Source organism: Mollisia scopiformis, assembly GCF_001500285.1.
Source record: "Mollisia scopiformis unplaced genomic scaffold LY89scaffold_20, whole genome shotgun sequence".
Taxonomy (NCBI): Eukaryota; Fungi; Ascomycota; class Leotiomycetes; order Helotiales; family Mollisiaceae; genus Mollisia; species Mollisia scopiformis.
Genome location: NW_017263600.1, coordinates 445,229 through 457,870, shown reverse-complemented (window position 1 = coordinate 457,870; position 12,642 = coordinate 445,229). Strand labels below are relative to the sequence as shown.

General features: G+C 45.8%; 4 protein-coding genes across 4 annotated transcripts; 3 read left to right on the top strand and 1 right to left on the bottom strand.

Moving 5' to 3' along the window:
* Window positions 1-4,969: 4,969 nt before the first annotated feature.
* On the top strand, window positions 4,970-5,290 carry LY89DRAFT_538476 (uncharacterized protein; the record flags this gene model as incomplete). Its single annotated transcript, XM_018208130.1, has 1 exon — window positions 4,970-5,290. A coding segment is annotated over one exon (321 nt), but the record flags the coding sequence as incomplete, so codon positions are not given.
* Window positions 5,291-5,528: 238 nt separating this feature from the next.
* Window positions 5,529-5,916, top strand: LY89DRAFT_672949 (uncharacterized protein; the record flags this gene model as incomplete). The annotated part of the gene is made up of 2 exons (XM_018213319.1): window positions 5,529-5,534; window positions 5,590-5,916. 2 exons carry the CDS (start codon window positions 5,529-5,531, stop codon window positions 5,914-5,916), a joined length of 333 nt encoding a protein of 110 aa, XP_018067183.1.
* Window positions 5,917-7,296: 1,380 nt separating this feature from the next.
* Window positions 7,297-8,542, top strand: LY89DRAFT_672948 (uncharacterized protein; the record flags this gene model as incomplete). Its single annotated transcript, XM_018213318.1, has 2 exons — window positions 7,297-7,446; window positions 7,496-8,542. The coding sequence occupies 2 exons, from the start codon at window positions 7,297-7,299 to the stop codon at window positions 8,540-8,542; spliced, it is 1,197 nt and encodes a 398-aa protein (XP_018067182.1).
* Window positions 8,543-9,043: 501 nt separating this feature from the next.
* On the bottom strand, window positions 9,044-12,281 carry LY89DRAFT_737733 (xyloglucanase; the record flags this gene model as incomplete). Its single annotated transcript, XM_018220291.1, has 15 exons — window positions 9,044-9,060; window positions 9,110-9,190; window positions 9,237-9,274; window positions 9,322-9,757; window positions 9,809-10,011; window positions 10,062-10,620; window positions 10,675-10,799; window positions 10,850-10,879; window positions 10,928-11,255; window positions 11,301-11,354; window positions 11,403-11,519; window positions 11,568-11,691; window positions 11,738-11,936; window positions 11,980-12,124; window positions 12,176-12,281. The coding sequence occupies 15 exons, from the start codon at window positions 12,279-12,281 to the stop codon at window positions 9,044-9,046; spliced, it is 2,562 nt and encodes an 853-aa protein (XP_018067181.1).
* Between the last annotated feature and the right edge of the window lie 361 nt (window positions 12,282-12,642).

The window sequence follows — 12,642 nt, the reverse complement described above, 5'->3', positions numbered from 1 at the left end:
ACTATACAAACATGCCTTGATCTTAGACACAACACAGCGAGGCTGAGAGCATTGCTAGTCAATTATCAACTCTGAATACCAAGAGTGAATGTAACATTTCCGCCTTGTTTTTGGACACATCAAAGCGAGGCTGCGAGATTTGCTGGCCAGTTGCCCTTTGAGTCACGTACGAAGAGTGAATTTACAATCTCCGCCTTGATTTTAGACACACCATAGCGAGGCTGTGAGGCGCCAAGGTATAAATAATTCGCGTCGGACTTTGTTTCTTCCTTCATAACAATCACAGCCAGACGCAACCAGGAGCGGCCTGCTGGCCTTGCGTCCAGGCTCAAGCATGGAGCTAGTAGGACTCTTATCAATTTATCCATACCTGTTTTTAACAATCTGGGTTCTCAAAGATGACATGAGACGATAAGTGGTAGTGAATGAAGAGGACTTGACAATGCAAAAATGTATGACAATGGAACGTTTGTACAGTTTTCAAGCCCTAGTACCATGCTAGAAGAGGAAACGTTGGCTACCCGTAGAAAAGTAACTTTTTGCGCTACAACTCCTCTCCTGAACCTTCTCCCTCACGGTGAATTGGAGGGAAGAGCGTGCTGTCACGTGACAGCCTGACAGCCTCCAACCTGGCCATATTATGATAACAATTCTATATAAACTCGAAGGCTTCACTATAACACTCTTTGATTGAGTGTTGGAATCACTTCTTGGATGATGCTGGCAAGCGCTGGATTCATCTTATAAGAATAGCATTCACTGCTGGGCTTCCTTGTCATTCCACTCGCGTGCCACATATCTCTCCTGTCTCGGGATCAATACTTTCGATTACCCAAAGAAAACTGAAGCCTCTGTAGTAGATTCCGTGTTGTATATTGCTTGCATTTCATACATTGTTCTTAGTATTGTCTTTGCATCGAAGCTGTTGCGAAGATTCACTTCCTCGCTTAATTTAGTATTGTGCTTTGGGGACTTGAGCTCCTCCTGACAATACTACAAACCATGTACTTTCACCTATTATGCTCTCATCTACTAGTCCAGAGCGCTCTCGCTTCCTGTCTCCAGAATTTCTATATAATCTCAGACCTCTCCTGCAAATAATCTTTTTTTCTTCTCCAGTATTCAAAAAGCCTCGCGGCTCAATCAAGCACACCAACACCACCACACACAACACATCATGGCCAATTGGCGCCCAACAAACATCACTTACGCCGCCGACGACGACGCCGACGACGCAGCAAGAGAAATCAAAGCCAACCCATTCCTGAAAGTTGGTGTCCGTGGACGAAGAGTCCGAATCAGACCTCTGAATGAGGATCGGTAAGTTTCTTATCCTCCAATATAGTTGACAACGCTAATCCAGTTGACAGCGACGAAGACAGACCTTACGCGAGAGCATCGGCTTGGGAGCACTGGAGGGTGATGAAGGAAGGGGATGGTGTGGGGGCGACGTCGGAGGGGGGGGATGGGTGGGAGCCGAGGATGAGGAAGTGGGAGAAGAAGAAGAGTCCTTTGTGGCAGGTGGAGACGGTTCGGGAGAAGGGGAAGCGGGTGAGGAAGGTGTGGGGACCGAGGAGTTGGACGAGGGAGAGGAGGGTGGGAGGGAGACTTGTCCGTATTTAGGGGGAGGGGAGATGAGATGAATTGATTCTGGTGCGCGCTGGTCGCTGCCCTTGCTGACTACTTTGTTCATTTGCCGTAATAACACCTGTGACTTGCTTTGCCAACATAAGAGTTACTGTCAATATCACCACTGAAACCTTTTCATCCACTCTATGACTTCACACCACTCCGCGTCCCCACATTTTCTCTCAAGTATGTTCGCATTTAACGTTCTTTGCCTTGCCAACACACACATAGTACTTGGTTCCATGATCTAAATTGATGTCATAGAGGTAAAGGAAAGTGAGCCGATCTTCATCTCGCATTGCTGATGTTACATTCTCCACATTTGAGCAGCCTTACACTTTCGTCACTTCGTACTGAGCTATATCTCTTCTTCCTTTTGCTCTCATGATAATGCTCCTCTGGTTTCCAGTCAAATAGCAATGTTGAATAATAATTCATTGCTATTGTTCTCGCTTCGCTTTACCCCTGTCATCTCGCTTAGCATTGTCTCCCTTGTTTTTTACCAGCGGCAATCCTCCTCTAGCATCCGATGATTGGAACCTTCATTATACACGGAACAGAACGAAATCATCAGCGTAAGCTTCGAATGCTGTGACAAACCGCTGCAAAGAAAAGTAAATGTTCGATTCTAACCTAAATTTTGCTTTATTCTGTACAGTAACATTGACAGGTTGCAATACTGGTGTACACGTAGCCGCAAATAGTTCATGTATCTGACTGTTTCATATCGGCATCGAGTACATGTTAAATTTAAAGCAAGCGCTCCACGAATTTATCGTTTGCGTCATCGTTGGTAGCTCCAGCATTTGTTCCTCCTAAATTCTCAGTGTCCTCGGCCAAAGAATTGCCGGAGCTTAAAATGCGGCCTTCCCAAATTTTTGCTAACAGCTCTCTCGAAGATCGTACAACAGCGCTTCATGCTAGTTGAATATTTGCAGGAGATATGGATGCATCACATAGCTTTCAAAGTTGTAATACAAGCTATAGGCCAGTTGCTCAATATTGGATTATGAAGTTCACCATTGTGTCTAGCTAGTGACCCCTAGCAAAGCATGCACCATGCGCACTAACAGTACCAAGATTCCTCCACCCCCATTCCTATATTCCCGTAATCCAGATCCCCTTCAGACGATGTCTTTCACTGAGTGTATGGCGGTGGTGAATCAGGGTCAGGAGCCGACCGAGACGCTATATTCATCACCACCTCGATCTCGTTGTGCAGTTCATCCAGACTCTTGTTACACTCGGCTAGGTACTCGTCTAGCTCCTCTTTCGCCTGAAGACTAAATCCCCTTCTTAAAGCCTGCTTGAAGTTTTGGTCTTGTCGTTTCAGTCCTTGTTCCCACTCTGGGATGAGAGTTCGGTATTGAATCAAGCTATCGTCGCGCTCCACCATCATAATAAGAAGTAAAGTTCTTATCATTACATTAGAGTTTTCCAGCGCGCTTGAAATTAGGTCCAATTCTGTAGGTCCCCTTTGTGACTCCATGATCAGATAAGTTTATGTGCTGAATCGATGTAGTCGATCGCGAGAAGATTTGCTTTTGAAAATGTACTGGAAGATAATTTTTCTCAAAGAAACTGTCCCCACAGGAGATTTATATAGCCACATATCCAAGAAAATTGAATTTACTCCATTCACATTTAGACCAATGGGAATCACTGTGGGTAGTGACTATGCATACCTCATGAATCCCAAAGTGTTTCGTATGTACTGTATGTCTAGTGAATGAACATCCAACTCCGAGTTTGCTACTGGTGCATTGATCATTCACAACTTCACATACATGGTCCGTCGTATATGGTATGTTATGTTGGCATGAAATCAATCACATAATAGGATAGGAGATATGTGTTTCCTTGAATAGCCATGCATAGAGTACTTTGCTTGTCTGCACTTCGGTTTGAGATTCTGTCACTTCATGTCTTCCAGAATACTAGTCCAGAACCAATTGAAAGTCAGGCATTCGTTGCTATCGTGAAGATCTCCCGCCCACTATCTTCACCTCCACCATACTGCAACCTCTCATCTGTCCCCAGCACTAATGCTTAACAGAAACCCCCAAAACATTCTGTTCCGCAATTAGAGACCAACATTACTATACAGTAGATCAACTTACCGCAGCACTCGATACATGTGTCAGCTGTGTCATCACAAACGAGACAGCAGCACATTGCGGCCATGCACGCCTCAAAGAACCCCTTTTCACCTCCACCTCGAATATTCAGTTTATCTTGTTGGTCGATATGCTGAGGTTGAGCAATCTAAAGGACCGTAAGCTCAATCTTCAACTTCAGAGGCCTGTCCAAGAGAGTGTACTACTATTTGAGATGCGACTGGAAGAGGGGAAGCTTGAGCCTTGTAGCCTTCTTGTTTCTTTGTTGGGAACATGGTGTTGGCTTGATATTCGGATTGATGAGTATGGATCGTTGGTGACAAGTTGCTTCGTGTTCAGAAATGTACTTGGAAGCAGAAAGATGTGTGCAGTGGGTGTCAGAGCTGATGGAGCAAGAAGGGAGGTTTGAAGAGCAGAGCAGATTACGAGTATTAAATAGATAAACACGGTGACTAAAGTTTTGAATCATGGTTCAGCTTCTTTGCAACAGATGATTCATCTCAATTATCCACTGCAATAACTTAAGAGACACATTGTTACCTCCGACTAGATCAGTCTTATTCACTCCGATAATCCTTCAATATCACTCACCAAAAAAATTCTGGTGACTAAGGTGACGCTAGTGTGGTTATAAACGTCCTTTTGCGCATATTTCTCTCAGCAACAACTTTCTTTGCAGCACAAGAGTGGGTCTACTCGTGGTTGGCTTTAGGGTTCTATGGTGTCTTGCCTCAAGGTACTTTGATAGAAACTGTAGCTGCAAGGCTAAATTTGCACTCTCGGGATGAGGCGTTGTGGCGCTAGTGATTTGACAGCAAACCGAACAGAGAATCGACAAGATATCACAACTTTCTTGCCATTCAGGCAGATGGTAATCCTGGTCCCACCATTGTACCGTCACTGATAGGAATTGGCGTGTATCGCTTATCAAGCTGAAGTACTGCGGCTTCAGGATTTAGTGGAGTCTACGGGAGCCTCTTAGCGCACAAAGCTAAATTTGTCGAGTCCACTTTCAATGAAAGTCCTTCCATTGGATGATGGGTAGCCTCCACCAATCAGCATCAACTAATGAGAACCATGCTTAGTAGAAAAGCTAAATTCTGAGTGAGATCTTTGTTTTGACTTCCTAAGCTACATTCCATCAAATGTAAAGCCCACATAAGCTTCGTTTGAGATTGTTATCATTGAAGTACTTTTTGTGCCCAGAAGAGCAGAAGATGAAGCCCACGATCCTCCTTATCCACGGCGCTTGTCATGATCCAAGCATTTGGTCACTCATTATCCCAAAACTCGAACCACTTTCATATCATTATGCCACGGTACAGCTTCCAACCAGCAATCCCAAATCACTGAGTCTCACGCCCTACGATGACGTCACGGCAATTCACAAGATTATGATCCCCCTGCTTGAAGAAGGAAAAGAGGTGGTGGTAGTCGCCCATTCTTACGGTGCATGTCCTGGACTTGCCAGTATCGAAGGTAATAGCATCGCAGAAAGGAAAGATAAAGGAATGGAAGGAGGAGTGCGAAGTGTCATGTTCATATCCAGTGTCTTGATCAGTGAAATGGGAAAGTCTTGCGCTGACACTCAGTATGTCAAATCCTGTCTCTGTTTCGTATTCAATATGGAGCAGAGATTTTCCGGGCCCCCCAGGAACCCTTCGATATAGAAGAGGTTGCTCCGATTCTTTGGATGGGATTCTCGACTCCAAAATCTCTGTCAAAAGCGTAGACTGATTTTTCAATAGCTACGATGCTGGTAATGACTGGGCTGATATTGATATGGATGTAAGGCGACTCACTTTACCCCCGAATCTGGAAGCAGTAGTAACATGATTCACAGGCCAGTCTTGTCAAGCCAGGTCCACATTCGAGGACTGTGTTTTATAATGATCTTAGTGATCAAGAAGCTGACAAATGGGTGAAAAAGTTGCGTCCTCACGCGCTTTTGGCTTTCATGACTCCTATCCAGTACTCAGCAAATGACCTTCAGTGTCCTCATTGGTACTTGATGTGCGAAAAGGACGAGGCTGTGAAGTCGGCGAGTCAGGAACGAATGGTTGGAATGGTGAAATCGATGAGGATCGAGAAGTTGCCAACTGGGCATTCGCCTATGCTGAGCAATCCAGATGCGTTTGTGAAGATTTTAGATAAAGTTGCAACATCATAGAGTCAATACAATGTCCTTTCATTGACGGACAAAGTGGGCGCCTTACTAACAAGCCTGGCAGCAACAAATAAGGGAGGGAGCTAATCTGACCCAAAGGTGAATTTTACCCAGGCCATGGAATTAAAGAATTTTCATGGAACTTTTTCAAACGTGAATTTTTGAATAGTTTTTTACTTGCAAATAAAAATTGTAATCATTTTACAGTTACTACGCTATTGCACTACTCCACTATACCGCATCATTGCACACTGCATTATATTGCACTAGCGCGCTGTAGCACAGTTGAAAAGAGGGTAGTGAATGCAGTGACTGCATTAGAGGCACTGAGTACAATTAAGCGATATTAAACTTTGGAATAGGGGGTTACACGCCTAATTTAGCTAGACTGCAGAGAATCTTTCCGCATTTTTACCCCTTTTCAAAATCCATGGAAAATTTTCCACCAAACTTCTTTAACTCCATAAAACTCTAAGAGTTTCATGGAATTAGTCAAATTTCGGTCGAAAAGCGGTATCCGATGAACCGGGTGCAATATCTACTGTTACGGTTGCGGTCGTAGCCATATATAGTATGATAGCAGAATAGGCTTCCAACCTATTCTTGTACCCTTTTGGGCCAGTTTGGCCCGATGGTAAGAGCTATCACTACCGTTGGCGCGCATGCTAAGCGCTACGTCACATCTACAACAGTAGCCCTCATTTCTTCGGCGGGCAATACAAGCCTCAACGCCGCAATAATAGCGACTTGTCATTTCTCCAATGAGCAATACAAGCCTCAAAGGGGAATTTCTCCGATAGCGGTTTCATTTCTCGGATAGGCAATATAAGCATGTTTTGGCCGAAAGGGAGAACGCCTATAACAGCGGCCTATAGTTTGTCTGATAGCAATATAATTTTTGCGGTTCTAGCTTAAAGGGGAATCGTCTACGATAGCGACTTGTCGTTTCTTTAGTGGGCAATACAAGTTTTAAAGCATTAGTCTAGAGGGGGAATTTTTGATAGCGATTCGTCATTTCTCGGGTGAGCAATACAAGCCGCCTTTTTGGCTGAAAGGGGGGACGCTTGCAATAGCGGCCGCAGTTTTCCCGGTGGCAATACAAGCCTCACCGCTCAGCTCAAAGGGGTATCGTCTACAATAATGGCCCGTGATTTCTCCGGTGGGCAAGACAAAACCCTGCAGCTTCAACTTCTTCTTGAACTTTAGCAAACTCAACCACAAAAATAAAGACTGCTCAACGCTTTTGATTCAGTCTTTATTGGGTACTATCCCCCTAATCCAAATACCCATAACCTATTCCTACTCCTCCATCACTTGAGAGCACGAACTTTCCTGTTATTTCACCTTAGATCTATCTGTGCCTCGATCTATCTTTCATTCACCATGGAAGGTAATCCCACGATTGCTGATGAGCTGGGTCAAGCTGTCTCCGAGCTTACTTTCAACTCGGAGTCGGACTTGAAGAAGAATGTCGAATATCCGGATGAGTCTCAAGTCAAGAGCGTCGATCACGAAGCCGTCAATTCGCAAGAGGTGAGCTACAAAACTGAACCTCGTATATCCATGACTAACTTTTCCCTAGCCGCTGACCGAATTCCAAAAGTTTCCGGACCTCCCCATCGAGTTGCGACTTCGAATTTGGGACTACGCCTCTGAACAACCCCGGATTATCGAACTGCAATCTGGAACTCGTACCCTCAACCACGCAGACGAGATCAATCGCCTTCCTCCACAATCCTGGGTAAAGGTCTCTGTTCATGGACGACAAACTCCGGCTATCCTTCATGTCTCCAGAGAAGCTCGCGAGGAGGGCCTCAAGCACTATACCTTGACGAATCTAGAGTCAAGAGATTATCCCGCAGTTGAGCGACCATGCTACTACAATTCGAGACTTGACACCATCTACTTTGGCCCCTTGTGCAATGCTGCTAGTATCCAACAAACACTCAACAAGAAGATTGCTATGCCCCGCATTGCTGTGGACGTCAGAGTCGGAACTTCATATCGGGTCATGGCCGCTTTGCAACTTATGCACTCCCACGTACGAGGTTCTTTGGAGGAGATAGTATTCGTTGTCCCTAGCTTCATTTGGCTCAAGGAGTGCAATTTCCCTCCCAATGTTTGCTTCGCCTCTACCAAGAGCACTGGCTTCGATCCCAGACACCGCAGAGTTTGTCGTTACCTGCGCAAGCGTGTTCAACAAGTCGTTGCGAGAGAGAGTGAACCCTTCTACTTGGCGAAGAACAACTGGTCGGAGGAACTCATGCCCGCTTTCGAGTTCAAGTGTTTGACACCGATTCCCGATCCTGGCAAGGTCTACAACAATTTGATTATTCATGAGGAAGAACTGCTTAACCAGGACGACTGGTGCGTTGTTCGGGAGATTGAGTGGAAGACCGGTTGCATGATTAAGCGAGCACCCCACGACGTTAACGCCTATGAGGAGAGTTGGGGAGATGCGGGCTACGAACTTGGCTTCTACGGGACCTTTGCTGCAGTTGAAGAGGCCATGCGACTGGTCAAGGAAATTGCCGACGAGAGGGAGCGCCTTGAGGCTATTGAGAGAAAGGAGAGAGAAGAGAGAGAGCGGGAAGCATTGAGAGGAGCTAGCGGCACATATTGGTGGTGATAATATCTTTACAATTCTGGGAGTTGGAGAAAGAGTGATTTGTGGAGGCGATTGGATAACATCTTGAGTTATCTCGTTCTTCATGCATATCATGGAAGAGAGTTGGCGGAAGCACCTTGCTGATTGATCTTTGAAGATAGCGATGATATTTCGTCTTTGAGCCTATTTTACAGGCAGAGAGAGAGCGTGCCTCGGAAAATACCTAGGTAGATTGCAGAAAAGTTTTTCCAATAATAAACATATTTACAAATCTTTTTTGCACTTTGACATACCGTAAGAATTGTGATATAGAATGGTATTGTATCAGACTTTGAAGGACAATGTAAGTAGGCTAAGTCCCAATCATGAACTAAATCGAGAAACAACGTAAACTACCTTCACTCTCGAATTTCGAACATTTTACTTTTCCCACTAAGAATGTCCCACAAACCTACAACAATATCATCTCATATCCTGATTATTACGGTAGTGTTTTTCGTGTAGCATCCCTAACAAAGGATTTTAACTTGATTGCAAGCCTAGTCGGGTGGTCAGCAAGTAATCTCTTCCAGATAGTGATTGTCTTACACTGCGAGTAATATGGATTAGAGTAAGTGCAGGTGTACCCAGAAGGGCAAAGTGTTGGTCCTGCATAACTTGATCCTCCACCTGACGTACTGTCAGCTCCAGTATCTTCAAAAGATACCAAACTTACATTGACCATATGCCGAGCTTGTTCCTGTGGCGGTGGAACTGATAGGGTGTCAGTAACGCACTCGATCAGAGGTAGAGGAATTTACGAGGAGCTCGTTGAGGTGGCAGTCATTTTCTGAGAAGTAGACGTCGTGCTTGTGGCCTTCGAGCTTGAACTCCCCGAGCTGGTTTGACTTGTAGTCACCACTTTACTACTTGTGGATGTTAAAAGCGTCGATCCAGAACTTGTCACGAGGGTAGATGAACTGGTTTTCGTCCCTGTCACCGTAACTGGTGGTAGAGCTCCAGAAGGTGCTCCGTAAAAGATACCTCTTCCATTCGTGCCGACGAAAACTCTTCCATATGTAGCCATATCGGCACCTACGACGTTTGCGGACGAAGATGCGAAACCATGAGTAGCATCACTGATCATTGCCCAATTTAGACCTGCGTCTTCTGTTTTGAAAAGTGCTGTTACAGTGTCAACTGTGAAGAAGCCATAGATCACGGGGTAGCCTGTTGAGGTTGAAGCGGCACCAAGAGCTGTTGGGAGTTAGTGGATGCAGGCATTCGGCAAATGAATAATGAACGAACCAAAACTATAACCTGCTGTGACCCCGCTGCCGATCTGGGTAAATGTATGGCCGTAGTTGGTCGAGTGAAAGAGACCAGTATCCGTGCTAGCCCAGACATCTCCAGCAACTGTTGGATGGACACGAATCTGGTTTACCATAGTCGAAGAACCGAGTGCTGCAGTCATTGTAAATGTCACACCTGTGTCAGAGGAGGTATAGAAGCTATAGGAAACTTTAGTATGTAGCTCTCAAGCATCATTGGGCATTCTCACCTCCCAGCAGAGCCACCGTAGAAGACTGTTCCATTCCTCTTATCAGAAGCAATAGCTGCTCCCGATGGAAGTGTTGGAACAGCGCTAAATGTTGCTGAATACTTCGAAATCAAAGGACCATTTGTATCTGACATAAGAAGTATCGAGTCTGAATTTGCTGAATATGCGACTTTGCCAGGCCCGATGCTCAAAGATGCACCATAATAGGGAGACCAAGTGAGACCGTAGTTCCCAGAGGTCGCTATCTGGATGGCCGTCGAGCTTTCACCGGTGCGAACAACATTCGCGGGATTATTTCCAGCATAGTCGAGATCATGGGTCGTGCCGTATGTTGGTGTGTGGAAAGCTTGCGCTGGTGCAGTATCTAGGTCCCAGTGGAGGAAGCCACCGATATCCCCAACAGCGGACAGGAGTGGTGCTCCACCAGGGACGACCAATAGCGCCTCTGCCGCAGTCTCCTCGATGCCGTATGCCAGAGATTTAATCGTGACATTGTGTTCTGTGTCCCAGTTAAGAAGATCATGGCTCCCATAAATGGTAGCACCTGTTCCGTAAAGCCCTATACAGCGACTTTAGCAGATGACTGTACATTTTAGAGCGCATATTTGCTCACAATGATTGGAATCAAAAGGATCGATGGACAACGATTCGACCATCCATCCTACTCTGGAGAGAAATTGTGCTGTCGAAGTGTTGTCCTGCAGCCATGGCGCTTCGGAAATGTCGTAGCTATAGTAACTGCTTGTCGTCAGAACCTAGACGGCGGCATGCAATATGTATGGACTCACAAGTCGAGATTGGGGTAGCCATCCCAAGCCCTGATCATGGTCAGTTACTAACCCCCCACTTACATTTATAGATTTTACCAAATTGGGGACCAAGTGGTTCCGTGATCTGTGCTTCTCCACATAATCTCATCTGGCCACCAGGCATTCAACGCAGCCACCATCAAAGTTCCAGGACGTTGCAGGTCAACCGACAGCCCTCCATATCCATAATAGGTACTCGCCAAGGAGGTGGGGCTGATATCTGTCCATACTCCAGAAGTGATGTTGTATTTATGGACTGTACCATTAGTTCCATCGTAAGGACCAACTCCGTTTGCGTATGAGACGTACAACGTCTTGTCGGCGGGTGCAAGAACTCCTCTGTGAGGGATGAATCCGTACTGAGGTTCACCTGCAACCCATGCCCCTGAAACTGTTAGGAATATTGGGGATAGATGGCCTGGACACTTACAAGTTACCCCGCCATCTTCTGATTTGAAGACGGATTGGCCGTCGTCCACAACACCTATCATGGTCAGCTTGCGGACTCATTGGAGGAACTCAGGTGACTTACCAACGAAGATACGAGGCGTCGCAGAACCAGAAGATCCAGTCGTGGTGTCAAAAGTGATCCAGGCGATTCCGACAGGATCAGATGTATAAGATGAGCTTGCATTCTGAAAGTAGGTTCCTAGCTTCTAATCAGTAATAACCTAGACTTGCCACAAGGAACAATTACCTGTCCATTTGAAAGCCGTGACATTATTCCAAGTCACACCATAGTCAGTGCTCTTCCACAAACCATGACCGCTTCTAGCTCCGAAGTAGACAATGTTGTTGCTGTTCGGGTCGACAGCAAGACGCTGAGAGACGTTAGCCTCATCTCTCAGGAGAGGGAAGCTGATTTACCTCGCCAATGCCACGTCCTGGCATGTTGCCTCCAACCTTGAAGGGCAATTTGGTTTCAGCCCATGTTGCACCCTGGTCCGTAGATCGTAGAATTGATCCGACATTTGGATCCCAGTCATTAGTATACATGCCCACAGCCAGGTACACTCGATCGGTATCGACTGGATCAGTGGCAAGTGCATCGACGCCCCAATTATGCCTACAAAGTCAATTGAAGTATGAGAAGATGATGCGGAGCGTACCAGTTTGAGTTATTGACGGAGTCTAGCAATGGGGTCCATGAATCATCCGAGTTCAGACGATACGCTCCTCCGATGTCTGCTCGAGCATAGGCAAGCCCTTTGCGAGAAGGATTGAAGACAATGCCTGGAATGAAACCTCCACCACCTGTTGCACCCATTAGTGATAATTGGCGGGCAACAGAACTCGAAGTCATACCTCCGATCCTGACATTCTTCCAGGTGAAAGCTTGGGAAGCTGCAGCATCAACAGAACATGAGAGGAAAGCACCAGCCAAAAGAGCTGCTCCCGAAAGAACCTTCATTTTAGAATTTGGAGAGACGATAGTCTAAAATCCGAGCCGCAGAACCAGGAAGCAATATACAATTTATATAACGGCCATGAGTCTGGTAGTAGCACTTGCCGATCTCCGAAAAAGTTTTGTACTATATATCCTAATTTCGGAAACGCTGGAACGCAGGGACGTAGATCCTAAACTGTAAAAGAATTATTTGCATGATTCGAAGCCATTCGATGCATTGGATGGCGCAAGGCTAGAAGGACATGCAAGGTACCCCACAGTATCCTACATCAACGGCGCTATACCTACATCTGAGGTATAAACGGACATACTATTTTCCATCGCATCTGATCAGTGTACCAGATTCAGGAGCGGGAGTTGACGG